A 19,903-nucleotide genomic window follows, 5' to 3' on the forward strand; every position below is an offset into this window, starting at 1 on the left:
GCCCCCAGCCCGCTCCCCGGGTCCTGGCTCACACTCCGCACCCTCCTCCCGGCCCGGGGAGAACACGGTTCTCGGTGCTCATTGGCCACTTCCCACTGGGCCCTCCCACCCAGCCCCCGGGCGCCAGTCCCAGGCCGAGGGGACGGGCCGGGGACCCCAAGGCTGGGACCAGAGGGTGAGACCTGGAGGGATCGAGAAAGGCAGAGATAGAGGCGCACGGAGAGGAAGGGAGGGAGAGAGAGGAAGGCGGAGACACCCACAGAGACCCTCGGAGAGAGCGAGGGCAGGAGGGAGAGGCGAAGACTCCGGCAGAGGGGCAGAGACCCCGAGCGCACGAGCCGGGAGCCCAGGCTGCAGGCGCCCGGGGACCGGCGCGGCGGGCGCGGCGGGCGAGCCCCAGAGCCGAGAGTCGGGGGCGCTCGGAGCCGGCGCGACCCCCTCCCGCTCGCGCGCCCTCCCCTCGCGGCGCGCGGTATTTTTATCTGAGCGTGAGCCGCTCGCCTCCCCCTCGCCGCGCACAGCCAGCGCTCGCCGCCGCGCCCCGAGCAGCGCCGGGAAGCCGAGCCGGGACCGCAGCCCCGGACCCCGAGACGCGCGCCCCCAGCCCCGCCAGCCGCCCCGCCCGCCATGGACCCCAAGGACCGCAAGAAGATCCAGTTCTCGGTGCCCGCGCCCCCCAGCCAGCTCGACCCCCGCCAGGTGGAGATGGTAAGGGGGCCGCGCCCCACCCCCGGCAGCGCCCCCAACACACCCCGGGGCTCCTCCCGCGGCGGGGCGCTGCCGGGGCCGGGCCGGCCGGGGTGTGTATGTGGACGGGGGGGCGACGGAGCGTCTCGGGCCGCCTCGGACACGCGGGGGCGCGGGGCAGCGCGTGAAGTTCGCTGCGGACTCCGGCAACTTTTTCCCGGGGCCGCAGAACGCCGGGCGGCGAGCGTCGGGGCCCCGGCCGTTCCGGGCCAACCCCGGGCGGGGAGACTGTGCTCTGGACCCTGCACGGGGTCCTAACCGAGGCTGCCAGGGGGACCGCTGCGCCCTGGCCCCAGCCAGAGCCGGTCGGAAGTGAGACACGTGGTGGTGCACTGACCCGTTGTGCAGAACCGGCCTCCAGCTCGCGGCCCCGGGCTCTGCCCCTCTCGGGTCCCACCGTGTGTGCCTGGGCCGGGCCGCCAGAGCCTTGTCCTGACCTCCTGCTGCCAGGCCCCACACGGAGCCACAACATGCGGGTGGGGGCGACCAGTCGTCACAGACCCCTTCACAGAGTACTGAGTTCTCTGGAGAGCCTTCCTGGGGGTCGAGAGGTCTCCAAAGGTGGTGGGAGTGGACGGAGGGAGAGAAGAGGGCTCCGCACCCCCGCCCCCAAGTAGAGTGTTCACTTGTTGCTGACACCCAGCAGAGCAGTGAGAGTGGAGCCAAGTCATTCTGGGGGGAGATAGGGGGGCCATGGGGGAGGGGGGACGGTTGGGTCCTGGGTCTAAGCAGCTTTGGGTCTGGAGGCAGTTTGGAGAGCTTGGCGGGGGGGGGGGCGGGGGACAGTTTCAGCTTCATTCACCTGGTTCTCTCTGTGCATTTCCCTGGAGCTTGGAGGGGACCTAATTAACTGACAGTTGGTCTGATTGCCAAGCTGGGAGGGGGGAGCTACTGGGAGTGCTCAGTGCCCCCCCCCACCCCCGTTCAGCTTGGCTCCTATACCAAGGAGGGCAACTTTTTGTTTTTTATGAGCACTGGGCCAGGAGTTTTACAGCCTGAGAGAGACTGCTAGAGAGACCCAGACACAGTCTTCCAGGGACACCTCCAGGACCGGGTGGGTCTGGGGCTCAGGCCCACATGTTGCAGGTTTCTGCAGCGCCTTGGCTCAGCCTCCCTCTGCAGCGGGATCTGGTTTCTTTGGAGCCCTTGAGCTGACCTTAGGTGGGCAGGGCCATGTGGGTGCCATGGCCCAGGGGGCGTCTCTTACCGTCAGCTTCTGCTCCTGAGGTCTGATTTCTGCAAAAGCAGGAGGGGATGGGCCTCCTTGATAGGGGAAGGTGGAAAGGGAGATGCCCATTCTGGAGGAGCCACGGAGGGGACAGGTATGGGTTAGGAGTCAGTGATGGGCTTTTCTCCTCCTTTCTCTGCCATGGCAAGCTGTGTGGCCTTGAGCTCCTGCCTGAACCTCTTTGAGCCCTAGGTTTTCACCTCTGTAAAATGAGGGGGTTGGGTGAACTATAGAGTTCCTTTCAGCTCTAACAGTCTTTGATTCAAAGGCTCCCTGGGGATTTCAAAGCACTGTTTGTTCCCTGCTGCCTGGGGGGGGGGGGGGGGCAGGTGTCTGTCCTGCTCCCCTCCCCCCACCTCTTTCTCCATCTCCTTAGATCCGGCGCAGGAGACCAACCCCTGCCATGCTGTTCCGGCTCTCAGAGCACTCCTCACCAGGTGGGCCCTTCCCTGCTGCCCCAGCCCTGGTCCCACCCTAACTCTGAAGCCTTCTTGGGGCCAAAGTCCCATGAGTTAGGACACTGAGCAGAAGATGAGGGGGAGTGGGTAAGGTCTGGGAGCCCAACCCTGCTGGGTTCCTTTATTGACCAGGCACCTTCCAACACCCAGAAGGAAAGGGCACACTTTCCCTTTCTCCAGAGCCTGAACCTTTGGGGAAAGTAATTCAGATTCTCTTTCTCTCTTCCCTTTCCTCCCCTCCTCTCTCTTCTTCCCTCGGCTTCCCTTGGTTCATTGGCGGTCTCCCTCAGAGGAGGAGGCCTCCCCTCACCAGGTGAGTTTCCAGGGGCAGCTGGAAGGAGGGATGCTGGGGGCCCTTTTTGGTGGGCTGGACAGGATTCCTCCCGACTAACACATGGTGCCACCCCGGAGGACACATTACAATATCCATTGGCACCTTGGTAAGAGTGCCTGGTGCCAGGGTCCCACTGGTACAGACTCCCCTGCCCTTGTCTTTCCTCTGCTCAGACTTGGGCTGGGCCTCCAGAACCCTGGATTCTGCCTTGAGCCAGGCCGCAGCTTAGGGAAGACCCTCCCAAAGAAACAGGGCAGCCTGGCTGGACCCATCAGCCGAGGCTAGAACAGTTGTGGCCTGGGTTGCCAGGGCTGGGGTGGAATGGAGGAAGGGTGAAGGGAGGGGGCCTCTGGTGAGTCTGTTTAACCTGTCACTTACCCTGGCAGAGAGCCTCAGGAGAGGGGCACCACCTCAAGTCGAAGAGACCCAACCCATGTGCCTACACACCCCCCTCGCTGAAAGGTACTATCCCCCCCTCCATCAGTCTGGCTGGCCCCTTGACCCCCCTGGAACCAGGCTGACATTGGGGGAGGGAGGTGAAGGGTTGAGCTTTTGTCAGTGGGGAGGGGTTGTCTTGTGTACCCCAACCACTACTTAGGGACCAGATCTTTCTTCATTCGGTCTTGTAAAGAAGGGGCCCAGGGGCCGAAAGGGGTGGCTACGGGCCTTCAAATCAGGTGGTGGGGTTGAAAGAAAAGAGGCGGCCAGCCTAAAATGACAAGTATCATCAACATACAGATATTCAGCTCTGTACCTCCTCTTTGCAAGTGTGTGCCAGACCACCTTCCAGTGCCCCCCCTCTGTCCCCCCCTTCTCTCCCCCCCAACCAGCACCTTCTCCAGGTACAGCTCTGGCTCCCCTCCCCCACTGGAAGAACATTTGCTCAGGCCAGCAAACTGGTTGCTTCTTGGTCCTGCTTCTCCTTTCTATGTTAAAACACAAGTCATTCCTAGAGCACACACTTAGAACACCTAGTGTGTGCCAGGCCTCACTGGTGGGCACTGAGCAAAATGGGAGGAGTCAGATTTGGCTCCCACCCTCTTGGGGCCTTTTGCCCCAAAGCGTGGTGGGTGAGTTACCGAGGAGAGGAGGGTTAAGCCTGGATTTGAAGGATGAGAAGGGATTCAATAGGCGGGCAAGGCATGGAAGGGCACTGTAGGAAGAGGAAAGGAAATGTGCACAGGGGAGGAGGTGTGAAATCACAGGGAGCCTTTAGAGTCCGCCTACACCTGGAGGAGAGGGCGTGGAGCTGGGGGCGTGGAGCTGGGGGCGTGGGGAGGGTCTCTTCCTAACTAAGCCAAAGGATGCCTTCCCACCCCCCACCTCAGCTCTGGCCTGAGGCTCTTCCTGCCAGGCCAGCCCCCTCCTCCTGTGGAGGGAGGAGACCGGAAGGGTGTGCTGGGAGCTCCTTCTGGGGTGGGTTTAATGAGTTCCCAGCACCGGCCAAGGTCAACAGGCGCACCTGCCAGCCTGCCTGCCAGGGTTAGGAGCAGAGAGGAGAGGCTGGGAGGAGAAGAGAGAAGGACAAGGGCATTTTCTCTGCCCCCCGCCCAGGACAGAAAGAGGAAGGGACAGCATGTGGGCAGTGGGTACAGCACCTGGAAGGACTTCCCACCTGTAGGGATGTGGAGGAAGGCCAGCCCCTGAAGGAGGCATGAGGGAGGTGGTGGCATCTTCTCAGGAGAGACCAGAAGACCTCTCTCTCCTCCCTACTCTGGGCTGGGGAGGGCTGAGTGGATGTGAGGGGCAAGAACCGTCCCTTGGACTCTTGGTCACGAGCATGGGGCAGAAGGCAGGGGTGAAGAGGCTAGGGCCAAGGGGCTTCCTGGGCACCCTGCAAGGGCTAGAAATGGGCTGCCACCACCATTGCCCCTTTGGACTGCACCTTAGCAGGGTCTAAGTTGGGAGAGGCAGGGCAGTCTGGGGGCTGTACTGCAGACATTCTGGCTTTGAAAGGGAGACTTGGGTTGGGGGAGCTCAGGGCCCCAGAAATGGGGACAGAGAAGAAGACAGCTGGGAGGGCGAGGAGGAGACCCCAGAGAGCTCCGAGAGGCAGGAGGGGAGGCGCAGTGCGCGGGAGGCTCATGGGCACCAGCAGGGGCGCACCCCGCACACCTATTGTCACTGTGCCACGGGGACTAAACTCTCCTCCCCTGACTGGGGGCGAGGGCTGGAGCAGCCACTTCCTCTCCTCCCTTCACCCCCCAACTCTCAGAGGACCCTTCTGTACCTGGAGAGCACTGTTTTGCAGGCTTCAGCCCCTTTCCGGGCAAGGGAAAGCTTCTGGCAGGGTTGGGGCTTTGTTTTTTTTTTTTTAAGATTTTATTTATTTATTTGACAGAGAGAGACAGCGAGAGAGGGAACACAAGCAGGGGGAGGGGGAGAGGGAGAAGCAGGCTTCTGGCAGAGCAGGGAGCCCGATGCGGGGCTCGATCCCAGGACCCTGGGATCATGACCCGAGCCAAAGGCAGACACCCAACGACTGAGCCACCCAGGCACGCCAGGGTTGGGGTATGTAAGGGGAGAAGCCGAGGGCCTCCAGGGGAGGATGGACAACACCATCTTGGCTTGAAGGGGACTCTCCAAGGCTGAGCTCTCACACTTGGCTCAAGGTAAAGATCCGCCGCGTCCCCAAGGCCAGGGCAGGGCTATTTATTGTATTTTTATTGCCTGGGTAACTGGCCCAGAGCCAGCGGGAGGCACCGGGCTGGGAGCCTGGGGCAGGGTGGGGCAGTGGGCACACACAATGTGCCCTCTGTGCCTGTCCCAAGTTGGCAGGAGTGTGGTGCCCTGTTCATTGCACTGGAGGTTGCCAGCCTGGATCTACCCCTCTGGGCTTTCTGAGGGGAGGGGCTGCCGGCCTCCCCAGAAGGAGCTGTAACCACCCCAGCCCCTAGCTTGTCAGCATCCTGTCTGTGAGCTGTGAGTTCCGCTACCCAAGTGCTCTTAAATCCCACCGGCTCCTGGTCCCCCTGCTGCCTCTGCCCCAACCACTCCTCACAGCGTCCCCTCAACCCCTGCCATTCCCCCAGAATCCCCCAGCCCTGGCCCCTTTCTCCTAACCCCCTGGGCCTTTCCATCTTTTGGAAACTTCTCCTCAGCTGCCTACACTGTTCCTTTCCTAGGCCCTATCCCAGCAGGCCTTGGTGGTGTTGGGGGGGTGGGTGGTGTTTGCTGCTTTCTAGGTCACCACAGAGGGAGCTGGAAGCTTGGGGATGTGGGTCAAGATTGTGGGGGCTGCGTCTGAGCACATCACATCCCCAGGCACAAACTTCACTGGCTGTGGACTGTTACGTCCTCGGTCTCCGAATTGTCCCTACCTCAGCACCTGGGCAGAGACATGTGGAGTAGCGTCTATGACAGGCGTAGGGCCAGGGGGTGGGGACCGAGCCCAGCAGGATCGGGGTAAGCAATGAGCCCTCAGCAGTCTGGGCACGCTGCTAGAAACAGAGGGACAAATCCCGCAGGCCCTGGCCCATGGGTCCTGTGCCTCCCAGCCAGGGCTGTAGCTAGTGGACACTGTCTCCAGTCCCCGGTCCTGGGAGAAGCACATGCCCCAGCCACGGAATGTTAAGCTGCTGCTGTACCTGCCTGGTCTTGTCCAGCATGGCACCCTATGGTTCAGGGGAGCCGCCTGGGGCCAGCCTCCAAGGAGGTCTGCATCCCTGGACAGCTTAGGAGCCAAACACGATTAAGGGTCTGCCGCCTGCTGCTTCTGCCCTCGTCTGGCCCCCAGCAGACTGACCTGTGACCTTTAGCTTTTGAACTAGACCCCTGAGGGGGTTAGCCATGCCCTAGGCCACGGGAAGGAGGTTGGGGCTGGGCCACATGCCTCTCCAGCTCCATGGGCCGCTTCTTGGCCCGGCTCACCCTTGCCTTCTGGGGCCCCCTGGGCCAGCCGTGCAGCGCATTGCTGAGTCTCATCTGCAGTCCATCAGCAACCTGAGCGAGAACCAGGCCTCAGAGGAGGAGGATGAGCTGGGGGAGCTGCGGGAGCTGGGCTACCCAAGAGAGGAAGATGAGGAGGAGGAGGAGGAGGATGACGAAGAGGAGGAGGAGGAGGAGGACAGCCAGGCTGAAGTCCTGAAGAGCAGCAGGGGGCCTGGTAAGCTGAAGGAGCTGGGAAGCCTGGTGGGGTCCTTCTTGAGTGTCCTGGGGCACCCCTCCCAGTTCAGAGCTTTTCACACATGTTAAACCGCAGTTGTACGGTGAGGGCCTCCCCATCCTCCCACCCACAGGTGCCCTAGGATACCTGGGCTGCTCCCATCCTGACCCTCTCCCGAATCAGTTCGTCCCTAGTAATTCCGCTATTCCCTAAGAGTTACGGCAAGGCCACATGAGGTTTGAGGCTAGACCCAAGAAAAGACTTCCCATGCATGGCCGTGAGGGAGTACAGGAGATGCAGGGATAGAGAACTAAGAGGGTGCAATGCCGTCATTACCTGTGTTTTTATTTTTATTTATTTATTTTTATTTTTTTAAAGATTTTATTTATTTATTTGAGAGAGAGAATGAGATAGAGAGAGCATGAGAGGGAAGAGGGTCAGAGGGAGAAGCAGACTCCCCGCTGAGCAGGGAGCCCGATGCGGGACTCGATCCTGGGACTCCAGGATCATGACCTGAGCCGAAGGCAGTCGCTTAACCAACTGAGCCACCCAGGCGCCCACCTGTGTTTTTAAATCTAAGATGTGGTTTCTGCTGGGAGGCAAAGAGCTGGTTCTTAAGTCCTTCCCAGGACCCTGTGGCTGTTTCTCCCCCTTTTATTTCCTGGGCTGGAGGTGAGAGGGTGCCCTCTAGTGTCTAGATGGAGAATCTAGGATGCAAGAACAACCTAGTCTTCTGCGCTTCAACTCCAACTGCCTGGGAAGAGAGGGGTCAAGGAGGGGCCTAAGACCTACACAAAAGACCTCAGAGCTAGAGGCCCCAGATCCAGAAATCTCCACAGAGGGTCCTGAGGCCCAGAGAATTCCTAGGCAGAAAGATCTCTGCCCCTCCCATGGCTGTGTTTTCCATGCTTACCTATGGAAGGCTGTGCCATATCTATCCCTCCCGGTGCACGTTAAACTTCCTGGTCCCATTATTTATGGGGATGAGAAACAGTCGACTAAACCTGCTTGCAGTGTCCAGCCCTCGCACCCAAACAAAATGGCTTGGACCTCCTCTCTGCATCTCTGGCAGTGGGGTATCAACGCTGGAGCAAAAGCTCCAGGTGGAAGTTGAGTCAACTCCCACTGAGACCCTCAGGACAGGTCAAGAGGAAGCAAGAGGAGACTGTTCTCTCTGGAAAAGCAGCAGGGCAGAGGGCCAAATGACAAGACTACCAAGGAGAAATATCAATTGCCACCACTCCGGGAGTGCTGGTGCTGGTCTGGTCAGCATATTAACTATTATCTTATTTAAGGCAATCTACGCAATTTCCTTCTCACCATCCCCTTCAGAGAGGTAATAACTGACTTATCTAACTCATATAGCTAGTCATTGGGAGAGCATTCTTGGTCCAGCGTTCTCTCCATTATACCATGATGCCCTCAGAAAGCTAAGCCTCAGCCATCAGAGAGGCTCCGCTCCTGCTCCAGGACGGCTGAATGGATACTTAGAGACTGTGTTTTTATCCTTTCATTCCCATCCCCAGCTGGGCAGAAGACAGCTTGTGGCCAGGGTTTGGAAGGACCCTGGGAGCGCCCACCCCCTCTGGATGAGCCCCAGAGAGATGGAAGCTCCAAGGAACAAGTGGAAGACCTGGCACTGAATGGTGAGGCTTGGTGGTAGCGAATGGGGAGGAGGGGCTGGGACTTTTGTGGGCGTGGCCAAGCCCTGAGTCCCTCTGCTTGCCTTGCAGAGCCTGGGGAGGAGCCACAGCGCCCCGCCCACCCTGAGCCTGGCACATAGGCACCCGGCCTTGCATCGCTCAGAAGGAAGTGGAGGGGGCATTGCTGTTCCCCAGATACCCACTCTGTCCCCACCCTATTTTGTACCCTTCCCCCTCACTCGCTAGGGCTGTGGCTTCTGACTTCTAGAAGACTTCAGGCTGGTCCATGTTTGCTTGTTTGCCCACCTTTGGCTGATGCCCAGAGTCCCTGGGCACTTGCTGCCTGATGCCTACCCCTGCCAGTCATTCCCCCATTTACCCAGAGGGAGGCGGGATGTGAGAGAGTTTGGATGATCCAGTAAGGGGGGGGGAGGGCAAAGGTTTATCCTTCACAATTCTACTCCCCAGACCCTTCTCCTGGGCACAGGAAACCCACAGGGCAGGACCCTAAGATCTGGGGAAAGAGGGTACTGAGAACCTGTAGGTGCCCTTAGATCCTTCTCCATCCCCTCTCCTATGGGGGATTTCAAGTTACCACCCCTCTCTCTGGCTTCTACCAGGGCCCAGGGCATCCTTCTCCTCAACCTCAACATTTTGGAAATCTTCCTGTTATCACCCCTGCTCCCCAGCCTGGGTGCCTGGAAGATGGACTAGCAGAGGCTGCTTTGTTGCGTTTTGTTTGTGCTTTGATGCCGGGAATGCCGCCTAGTATATGTCCTTAGGGGGGCGCACGGTGGGGAAGCCAGGTTCTCCTTGTCCTCCAGCTGCTCTGCCCCCCTTCCCCCCTTCCCTGACTCCAGGCCTGAACCACTCCTGTGCCGTAATAAATAAATCTTTGTAAATAACCGTGCTGAGACTTCTCTTTCAGGGGAAAGGAGAGGGAGGAAGGGGAAACGCGTTCCCCTATGTGGAAGACCTGGTGGGTGGCCACCTCGACCCTAGTGTCCAGTCCTCTAGACAAGCTCGGAGCACTCTTAGGAAGGACCACAGAAGTACTAGATCCTGCTAGGGATGGCTGAACGAGGCAGGGAGGGAAAAGAACTTTCAAGAGTAATTGGATTTCTCCAAAGGGACCAGTCCCCCAGCCCCAAAGGCCTCCCCTCAGGAAGTTCCCCCTTTTTCCCCACAGTGCCAGGCCTCTGTGGCCTAACGATGATGATGCCCCTGGGCTTCTTTCCCATTTCCCCCGCCATTAGTAAGACCCTCAAGCCGTCCCCACTTCCGGCCCTCGGGGTGGGGCCCAAGGGCTGGGGGGCGGAGACTGAGGCGAAGGGGCGGGGCTGCACTCTACGCACATCCCAGTTCGCACTCGGGGGCGGGCTCAGCGGCGGAAGTGGCGCCGCCGGGAGATCCTGTTTCGCTCGGAGGCGCTCCGGGGCAGCAGAGCCCGACTGCGGCTGGGGCAGGAAGAGCCTGGGCGATGGCTGACATGGAGCAGGTGGGTCCGGGAGAGGTCACAGGGGCCGGGTGGTACGAGGGCTGTGTCTTGTCAGCGGATTCCGCCTCCCTGCCCCGTGTCCGTTGTTGGCTCGGTCCGACCCTTCCCGCACCCCCCGCGCCCCAGGTTCCGCCCCCTTTCTCCGCTCGGCCTCGCTCTGCCCCGCGTGGGGTTCGGGGGGCTCCGGCGCTGACCTTCCGCGGCCCGCCCACCCGAGAGCGCCCGGGGACGGCGTCCCAGCTCGCCGTCCAGAGCCTCACTCTGAGGGGAGAGGCGAGGCACGAAATCTGGGTAGTGGGGGGCAGAAGTTGGATATGGGCAGGGGTCAGGGTCTCTGAAAGAGGAGGAAAACATCTACACGTTCCGGTAGGTCTGCGTCTCACTGTCATCCGGTCTCCCCCAACTTCCTTTGAAAACGGCAGTGAATGACTTCCCTAATCGACATCAAAAGGGCTCTTTAAAGAATCTTTCTTGAGTTCTTAGAGGTGCATAACACCAGTGACACTCGTTCCTAATTGCCGTAATTGGCACGCCCCTCCCCCTTGGCGTCCTCGGCGTCTGCATCTCCTTATTTTCTTCCTCCTGTTCTGACAGTGGAAGTACCGTTTCCCATTCTCGTGTCCTGCCCAGCCCCCGCTCTATACGCTGAATTTTGATGGTCTCATCCACTCTCATGGCTTCAGCTTTACACCACCTAGATACCCGAAAGGCGCCCACATCGACCTCTTTCTTCAGCGCAGCCCCTCCCTGGAGCCCCAGACTTGGGCGTCCAGCTACCAGTGGACAGCTCCACTTCAGCTGCAGCTCTCTTGGACTGGTCTTTCCCCCCCTGCAAACCCATTCTTCTTCCTCTGCCGTCGCATCCCAGCGCTAGACCGGGAAATTATCTTATGCTTCCTCTTCTCCCTCAATTCCCACATCTGTGGGGTGACCCGATCCAGCTAACTTCCTGAACATACTGCACACCTGGTCCTGGGCCTCCATCTCTTCTGGTACCACCTTGATGTGTTTCTCACCAGGATAACTGCAGTGGCTTCCCAGCAACTTCTAATCATGGCTGCCTGCAACCCAGTCTCCAAACTAACTCTTATGATCTCTCTCTCTCTCTCTCTTTTTTTTTTTTTAAACTCCCGACTGAGCCAGCCAGGTGCCCCTCTTGTGATCCTTTTAAAACACAAGTCTCATTGTGTTACTTCCTTGCTTAAAACCCTTTGTTGGCTTCCTATTGCTTGAGGAAAAAGGCTGAATCCCTAGTACAATTTACAGCACTGTCTGGGTTCTGACCTCTTTCCTGCCAGTCTCCTAAGTGCACCCTAAAGTCCAATAACATGGCATCACAGGATGCACTTGCCCATGCCTTGCAATTTTGTGTCTCCAAGCCTTTGCACACCAGCCCCTCTGCCTGGGAAGCCCCTTCTCTTATCTGCCAGGCTGCCTTCTACTTGTCCTTCTCAGGGAATATGACTTCTGGGTTGACTTCCTCCCATCCCCCCTGTCCAAGACTTAATACTGCCCCCTGCGTCCCTGCAACACCCTGTCCATACTAGAATAGTGGTTGATAATACAGACTCCTGAATCAGACTTTATGGGTTCTGATACTGTTTTATGACCTTGATGAAGAAAGTGCCTCAGTTTTCTCATTTGTAAAATGGAGGTAGCAGTGTGTCTACCTCATAGAGTTACTGTAAGGATTAAATGAAATTATGTGTAGGGTTTATTTATTTATTTATTTATTTTTAATTTTATTTATTTATTTGACAGAGAGAGACAGAGAGAGAGAGGGAACACGAGCAGGGGGAGTGGGAGAGGGAGAAGCAGGCTCCCTGCCGAGCAGGGAGCCCGATGTGGGGCTCGATCCCAGGACCCTGGGACCATGACCTGAGCCAAAGCAGACGCTTAACGACTGAGCCACCAGACGCCCCATGTGTAGGGTTTAAATCAGTGAGCACATGAATGCTCAGTAAATAAATGTTAGCTGTTATTGCTTATATAAGAATGTTATAGAGCAGTGGTTGTAATTTTTAATTTCATAAATTGCTTGAGGGCTGTTGATGTGGCTGACTTCTCATTCTGTCCCAGAGCCCCAAAGCCTGGCTTTTTGTCCATAAATAAAATGCTGGGGTGGAGGGCACGGGGATCAGGATCTGGATTTATTGAGTGAGGATTCAAGAATGAAAAAGACTCAGACCTGAAGTTAGTCTGCTCAGGAAATGACTCTGGAAGTGAATGAATGTTACATGACAAGTATGAGTTCTATAGAAATGTGCACAGAGCTCTGGAAACCCATGGGAAAGAAGGGCCAAGAATGGCTTCCCAGAGGAGCTGACAATTAGTGAGGGACCTTAGGGCAAGAGGATGAACTTACTAGAGAGAGGTAGAGACCAGGGTGGACTCAGAATGGGCAGCTGGGTCCTCTGAACAGAGCTCTTGCAGGGGGAGGACAGAGGCAGAGGCAGCCTCCTCTGCTGAGGTTGGGGATTCCTTTCCTCGCTTGGCCATGAGGAAGTGTCCCCTTGGTTTAGGAGCCTGTGGGGACCATGCCCGGGGCGGGGGGGGGGTGTGTGTCTGAAGGCCTGGTGCCTGGGGTGGTCAGCCTGCAAGCTTGTGGGCTGGGCCTGTGCTTTAGACCAGAATCTGGGGCCTGGGGCCAGAAACGGAGCCTGGTTTGCTCATGTTCTTTTGTCTGCCTGGAATGCTCGTCTTCCTTGCCTATGGTTGATACATGTGGATTCTTCAAGGCCTGGGTCGAATAGCTCCGCCTCTTTGTGGCTTTCCCAACCTCACCCACTGCATCCTGGGTCAGATGCTCCCTTCTCTGAGAGCCCACGGTCCATTGTTTGTTCCTCCCTGAAAGTGCTGATTACAGTGAGGCACCATGTTTTATCTATGTGTTAGCCTCCCTCACCAGACCCAGAGCCCCCGAATAGCCCCAGGGACTAGCACAGGCTCAGCATTAAACGGAGCTCACACACACCTAGTCTGGGGAGGAGGGGTGGGTGAGACCAAAAAACCTGTACATTTGTGAGCTCTTACTTGTTCCCTTGAGTGGTAGAGATTGTTGGCTCCATTTTACAGATGAAGAAGCTGGGACTCAAGGGAAGTAAGGTCAGTGTCTCTCAGCAGGAACTTCAAGAACTGTCTCTTGACTCCAGGTCCACAGCTGTCTGAGAAACTGCCTCGGTACCCCTGCCCCCCCCCCCCCACCATGGGCGGCTGCCACATCTGTAAGACAAGGGCCAAGCAGAGCATTCCATTTGACCAATTGTGTATCCTTGTGAACTTTTTCTGACTGGGGCTGAGCCTGGCTTCTGTCTGGTCACAGCTGGTGCTGACAAGGGTCTGTGCTGAACTCCCTTCTGCCTGTGGAGCCTTCCCTTGAGTGGGCTGACAGGACTGAGCTCTCTCCCGGAAGATGACTGGCCCTTTCCAGGCTGACCTTGAGAACTTGACCTCCTTAGCTCCCAAGTTTTATCCAGTAGCACTGAGGGTGGGTGGGGCCTGACTCACCAGTCCCTGAGTAGGCGGGTCTTGTCATCACAGACCCGGGGCGTCCCAGACATTTAACAGGGCCTGGCATGTGGAGGGGGCAGGCGTGCTGAGTAAACCTTAGTCTGCTGGGGTTTTTCAGGAAGCTGTACTCAGAATGTCCGGGTTGGAGGGGGCGGTGCACAGTGATGAATGTACTTTTTGTTTTGGCTTGACTCTTCCCCTTTCCACTTCTCCAGAAGGAAAAGAGAAACGGAGCCTGGTTTGTTTCCTCCTCTCCTTAAAGTCCTCCTTCTCTAGGGAACTTCCCAAACTCTCTGTCCGTGGGACAGGGTAGGGGCCAATAAGCCAGCTGTGCCAGGGCTGATGGCACGGGCCGCTGAGCCCGGAAGTACAGTAGAGACTGCTATGTGCCATCCTGGGTCAGCTCTCTGAGGCCAGCGCCCATCTTTGCATCCGGCAGTACATAAGGGACCCTGTTTGGGCAGAGTGCCGTGCTGCACATGCCTGGTCCGGGCCCTGCCTCTAACACCGTTTCCGTAGCCCCTAATAGTAGTAATAGCTGCTGTTAATTAAGCCCAGACACTTTGTGTGTGTGATTCCTAATCCTTTCAGTAGCTCTGTGAAGTGGTCACTGTACTATCCCCATTTTATAGATAAGGAGACTGAAGTTCAGAGAGAATCAGTGATTTAGTCAAGGGCTCACAGCCTAGTAACGAATGGCCTTCGGCTTTTGACTCCAGGCCTGATGCCCAGTCCCCAAACTCATGCCCTTTCCCCCATTCCAGGGTGGACATTACAGACCCACAGACCAGTTAACTTCCTGGACATGTACCATGGCCAAGCACTGTGAGCCAGGCCTAAAGGGCTCAAGGAAAGATGACTTGGAGCCTCAAGTCTAGGGTAGTGCTGGGCCAGAGTCCTGAGAGCTGGGACTGGGGGAACCTGGAGGGTGAGGCAGAGCTTTGCCCAGGACGTGGCATTTGAACTGGTCTCTGAGGAATTGGAGTTCTCTCCCAGGAGGAGGAGGTCATTCCAGAATGCGAAAGTGGAGGGAAGTGGAGGCTCAGAAGGGAGACTGCCAGCCTTGGTGTGTCCTGGGAGGATCAGCCCCATACCAGGAGAGGAGTGCTGGGGTCTCTCCCAGCGAGCATGTCCTTCTTCCTTTTTGACCTTGGAGCTATCCAAGGAACTTAGCTTACGTCCAGTCTTCTCCCTGCAAGTTGGTGCCTAGGAAAACGGAGGCGAGCAGCCACCATGCCCGAGGTTGCCCAGGAAACCAGTTCCCCTGGACTGCTGGGGGGGGAGGGTGCCTGGACTGTACCTGAGGCAGGACACGAGCAGAGGGAGGAGTCTAGCTCCAGGTGAGACAGTCTGCCCCGGGGAGGGGCTGCTCCTCCAGGGCTGGGCGGGGCTGTGTACGCAGGTGCGCTCAGGCTGCTATAGGGAAGTGTGTAAAGAGTTGTTCGACGCCTTTCCTGAGTATCTTCTGAGAGCCTGGTACCACTCTGGGTGCTGGGCACACAGCATGGAGCAAAGCAGGGGGAGTTCCTGCTCTTGTGAAGTTTGCATTCCGGAAGGAGAAGACAGGCAGTAAACGCAGACCCGTAAACATATAATATGTCTGGGGTGGTAAGCTCTGTGAAGAAGAAGAACGCAGGGAAGGGGATGAAGGGTGGGGGCTAAATAGGGAGTTCAGGGAAGGCTTCTCCAAAGGGACATTTACAGAGACCAGAATGGAGGGAGTGTTGCAGAGACCTGGGGAAGACCTTCAGACAGACAGAACAGCAGGTACAAGGGTCCTGGGGTGGGAGTGTGGAGCATGCTTGGTATGTCCATGGAACAGAGAAGGGCCAGTGTAGCTGGAGCAGAGGGTTCCAGGGGAAGAGGCTGGGGAAGAGCGGGCTTGTAGGCCAGGATGGAAACTTTGACCTTCACTCAGGGTGAGCTGGAAGCCATTGGAGGTTTGCAGCACTGGGGAGGTGTGGTCTGACTTTTACCAGGATCCCTCTGGCTGCTGTGTTGAGAACAGACTTGGGATGCAGACAGGGAGGTGGTCAGGAAGCTGTAACAGGTGAGAGGTGGCGGTTTGGACGGGGTTTTGGTAGTCGTGGTGGGCAGTATGCACATACCCTGGCTGGATTTTGAAGGAAGAGCCAATAAGATTTGCTGATGGTTTGTATGTGGAGGGGAGGGTGCTGGGCTCTCCACAGGCTCTCGCTGGGTGGTCATAGGGGCTCCCTGGCCAGCAGAGGCCCTGGGGTCAGCTCTGCCCCATCCTGCCTGGGGAACTGTGGGCAGGCCTCTCCAGCCTTCTGTCTCCTCTACCCCATCATCATCTGCACAACTCCTGGTGGGGGTGTGAGGAGTAAAGGAGGGGTGTCTGCAGCCTGCCGACGCAGGTCACTGCTAGGCCACATTTGTTTCTTCTCTGCTGGCTCCTCAGGACAGCCTGCGGTCCTGTGGGGGTTTTGTTTTTGTTGTTAAAGATTTTATTCATTTGACAGAGAGAGTACAAACGGCGGGTGGGGGGGTGGTGTGTGACAGGCAGATTGTGAGGGAGAAGCAGACTCTTCGCTGAGCAGGGAGCCTGATGCAGGACTCGATCCCAGGACCCTGGGATCATGACCTGAGCTGAAGGCAGACGCTTAACTGACTGAGCCACTCAGGAGCCCCCCATTTTAAGCATTTTTAAGGGCATGGTACCAAGGCATTAAGTATATTAATGGTGCCTTTATTTAATGCTTCTGAGGAAACTGAGTCTCAGAATGGTTATGTTTGCTCCAGATTGCACAGCTCGTAAGGGCAGACTGAGATTTGAACCCTGACCTCAGAGTCCAGCTCTCTTTCCACAGTGTCAGCTGCCTGCTGTTACCTGCCCTGAGTCTGGGACCCTACCCGAAAGTTCCTCTTGCTCTCTGGCCAATAGTGGCATTTCCTGGGGTAAGAGAAGGCCTGGCAGGCCCTGGGCTCCCATGCCTGCCTTTCCCCTTTGCCCCAGGAGCTGAAAGAACTGGAGTAATCCAGGGTGGATTGCCCCCTCCTCCTCACCCCTCTTTCTCTTGCAATCTGGGATGATAAAACTTGCAATTTCCTCACCCCCTTCCCCAAGCCTGAGCAGCTCAGCTTCTCCTAAAACACACGTCGAGTGAGTGTCAAGTCTGCAGCCGACCCCAGGCGGACTCCTTCACCCCACATGTGCTGTTCTCCCAGCGCCTGGGCAGGGGCTTGGATGGGGCAGGGGATGCTGCTCCTAGGGGCCCGGGTGGCAGCCCTGCTGTCTCCAGCCCACAACACTCATTCCTGCCTCCCCCTCAGCAGGATGGGGGGCATGTGGGGGTGGAGGCCAGCTGCCACCTCCTGCCCCCAGGGCGAGGGGACCAGAGACCAAGCGCTTTGGGGACCGCTCAGAGCAGTTCCAGGCCGAGATGATTTCTACCTCCTAGACTGGCAGGTGGTCTGATGGAGCTTAGAGACCTTTTGAAGTCATCTGAGTGGGCAGTTTTCAAACTGGGCCCAAGGAAGTGACCCTGGGGTGACCCTGGGGTTTGAGGAATGGCTGCCCAGGGGGGCTCTCTGTGGCCACCTTCTGTGGCAGGACCCATAGCAGTCCCGTTTTTATCTTTCTTCTATTCAAGATTCTAAGTAAGGTTTTCTTCTCTTCTCCTCTCTTCTCTTTCGACATTTCTCTTGCTTGAAGAAGGGGGTTTGAAAAAGCACTGACTTTTTCCCCCAGATAAATAAACAGGGGCTTGGTGAGGACTTGCCCAGTTATTCGGGGTTAGTGGCTGCCGCATGCCTGGGACTCAGGTCTTCATTCCTGACCGGGGCTCCTTCTACTCTACAAGCTCTTCTTTGGATTCTGAGCAGCTTTCATGGTGGAGGGTGATCTGGAACCCCCCTCTCTCTGCCTCTTGGCCAGCTGCCCCCAGCCCTGCTTCCGAGGCCCCGTGCCTGGCTCCCACACACCCGTGTCTGCAGCTCTCCCGGGCTCCCCCAGCACCTTTGCTCTCAGCCCCCATCTGCGTCTCTCGCTTCACCAAGGACGTCTGCATGTGCGAGTGTCAATGCTCCCGCGGCATCTCCCATCAGGCTGCTGCCACCCGAGTCCCGTCCCCAGGGAGGGAGGGAGGGAGCCAGGGGCAATGCCAGACAGACTTGGGAGCAGCCCGGGAGGAGGGAAGCCACAGCACCCTGCAGTGAGGTCGGGAAGAGGGAAAGAAGCGGATAGGGAGGATGACACACACACACACACACACACACACATGTGTGCGGGAGGAAGGCAGGGTGAAACTGAGCTGAGGGCAGTGGAGACAGACTCACAGATGGGAGAGACCTGGAGAAGAAGACCAATAAAGATGGACACAGGAGCGGGACACAGAGACACAAAGATAGAAAGGTGGTTTGTGAGAGACAGGAAGGAGGAAGAGAAATGGAGACAGGCCTGGCAGCGGACAAGAGGGCTATTAGCGACAAGGAAATGTCACCCTCCCTGGAGCTGGGGCCCTGTCACAGTGAGAGATGCGCTGCGCGTTCGGTCTGGCACCGGGTCCAGCTGATGGATGTGGGGGGTTCCTGTTGCCGGCGGCCTGTCACATCCCCTCTCTGACTGCCTCCTTCCAGAGCTGGGCCCGGCTTTCCTTCAGTGCCCTCCAGATGAGCTGGGCATGGCAACCCCAAGAGTGTGCCTTGTGCACAAGAGGCCTTGTGCAGATGCCTCTGCTGAGAACAGTCCGCTCCTGTCCATTGGGGCTTGCACTGAGGCAGAGGGATGGACACACTGGCTTGCTCAGAATCCCCTGCCAGTCACAAATGGGGAGCTTGTTTGGGACCTGATAGATTGAGGGGCCCCAGAAGGTAGTAGACATAACAAAGGTATGAAGGGATAGCAGATCGGGGTGGGGTTGGGGGGATACTGGTTAGGTCTTGCCTTCCCGGGATTGGAGACCAACATCCAGGGTTCCCCTCCCACCGGCCCGCAAACCTGCCTCCTGGTACTGGCATGAGAGAAGATTCAGGGAGACTCTGACAGAGCCCTAGAAGCGCGGGCACCACCACACTGTCCCTTCTTCCCCCGCCCGGGGGACGGGGCCTCTGCAGGCTCTTTGCCAGCACATTGGTGGAGCAGAGACCTGGGGTCTGGGGGCTGTGTGGCAGGGAGGGAGTCCTCTGGGGGCCCCTTCCTCTAGCGTTCATAAGAGTTTTGGCCCCGTGGTCGCAGAGGCAAGGGGTGGTTCACCCCGTTCCCCCTTCTGTCTTGGCTGCCTCACAGAAGGCCCCATCCTGCCCTGAGTGGGCATGAAGCACAGCCATGGGCACGGGGTTCTGGGGGCAGTGGAGCTCGGGGCTAGCCTCAGGCAGCGCTGGCTCTTCTCTGTCAGGGTTTGCCCCATGTCTCGGCTGCATAGCATGGAGCTAAGGACCAGGAGACCCTCTGGAGCACCTGTTTACTCACCAGGCAATTCTCAGCACCTCCTGGCTGCCGGGCCCAGTGCTAGGTGCTGGAGACAGCAGTGATCGGGCCCGGGAAAGCCCTGCACCGGGAGAATTGGCAGAACAAGGAATAAGACCCTGGCAGATTGTCACAGGCTCCGGGTCCCCATCATAGAGCTAGAGCAAGGCTGCTGTGCCTGGGGGGGCAGGGGGGTGCTCTGAGGAGAACGAGGGGGGACTTCTGAGCTGCTTGTTGGAAGGACTGGGGAGGGGAGAGCTAGGTGCAAGGCCCCGAGGCGATGTCCGGCTGCCACATGGAGGGACCTAAAAGAAGGCCAGGGTGGTGGTGGTGGTGAGCCGCGCCTGCCTTGTTGGAGGAGCCTCGGGGCCCGGAGCTCGGGAAGAGCTGGGGGCGCCGCCCCGCAGGGCCTGGACTGGAGGCTCTGGAACTGAGGGCTGTGATCAGTGTTTGGAAAACCCCTCTCTGTGCGAGACGCAGCCTGGAGACTCACCCCCTCGGCTGTTGTATGTAACACCAGGGGAGCGGATGGTAGTTGGGCCCAACATTGCGGGGGGAGCTAGGGAGAAGGGACCAGGATGTCCTCCCTCCTTACCCGCTGTCCCAGCGCAGAGCACTCAGAGACGCTTCTCTAGGAAGTCCCTCCCAGTTGCCATGGATCAGGGGGTGGGAGGGTAGGGCTGGCTGCTGGGAGGGAATGTGGCTTTGTGCTTGGCAAACAAAGAACAGAGCTTGGGGCCCTCTTCTCCTGGGGGGGTGGGCAGGCTGAGAGGCTGTTGACAGGACCAGAGGCTGTTGACAGGACCAGTGGCTGAACCACGAGGTTGGGCTTGGCAGGAGCAGGCTGCGCCCTCAAGCAGTGGGGAGGAGCCCACAGCCCTCCAAGGGTGAACCGTGGGGTCGCTGGGCTTTGCGGGGGGGGGGGGGGGGGGGGGGGGGGGGGGGGGGGGGG

The 19,903-nt window shown here is 58.2% G+C and overlaps 2 protein-coding genes across 6 annotated transcripts in view; both read left to right on the plus strand.

Annotated features, from left to right (window-relative positions):
• Positions 1 to 227: 227 nt before the first annotated feature.
• PPP1R1B (protein phosphatase 1 regulatory inhibitor subunit 1B) lies at positions 228 to 9,420 on the plus strand. Of its 2 annotated transcripts, none has more exons than XM_035027393.1 (7): positions 228 to 708; positions 2,352 to 2,412; positions 2,724 to 2,746; positions 3,154 to 3,229; positions 6,666 to 6,872; positions 8,399 to 8,518; positions 8,606 to 9,420. In XM_035027393.1, exons 1-7 carry the CDS (start codon positions 628 to 630, stop codon positions 8,653 to 8,655), a joined length of 618 nt encoding a protein of 205 aa, XP_034883284.1. In that variant the 5' UTR covers positions 228 to 627; the 3' UTR covers positions 8,656 to 9,420. The 2 variants fall into 2 exon arrangements, with proteins under 2 accessions (XP_034883284.1, XP_034883286.1); XM_035027395.1 differs by lacking the exon at positions 228 to 708 and adding an exon at positions 1,979 to 2,069.
• A 485-nt stretch (positions 9,421 to 9,905) lies between these two features.
• Positions 9,906 to 19,903, plus strand: part of STARD3 (StAR related lipid transfer domain containing 3) — a 21,869-nt gene continuing 11,871 nt past the window's right edge. For all 4 annotated transcript variants that reach the window (XM_035027021.1, XM_035027024.1, XM_035027022.1 and 1 more), the window contains exon 1: positions 9,906 to 10,013. The gene's annotated coding sequence lies outside the window, so the exon portion shown is untranslated. The remainder of the gene's footprint in view (positions 10,014 to 19,903) is intronic.

Source organism: Mirounga leonina, unplaced genomic scaffold (assembly GCF_011800145.1).
Source record: "Mirounga leonina isolate KUSES-001 unplaced genomic scaffold, KU_Mleo_1.0 Mir_200, whole genome shotgun sequence".
NCBI classification, from domain to species: Eukaryota; Metazoa; Chordata; class Mammalia; order Carnivora; family Phocidae; genus Mirounga; species Mirounga leonina.

Bases quoted from the DNA above. Each gene is read 5' to 3' on its own strand.
- PPP1R1B (XM_035027393.1), top strand. From the start codon at position 628: ATGGACCCCAAGGACCGCAAGAAGATCCAGTTCTCGGTGCCCGCGCCC. The intron at 2,413-2,723 runs GTGGGCCCTTCC...GGTCTCCCTCAG, and splicing joins CTCAGAGCACTCCTCACCAG to AGGAGGAGGCCTCCCCTCAC. The intron at 6,873-8,398 runs GTAAGCTGAAGG...TCCCATCCCCAG, and splicing joins GAAGAGCAGCAGGGGGCCTG to CTGGGCAGAAGACAGCTTGT.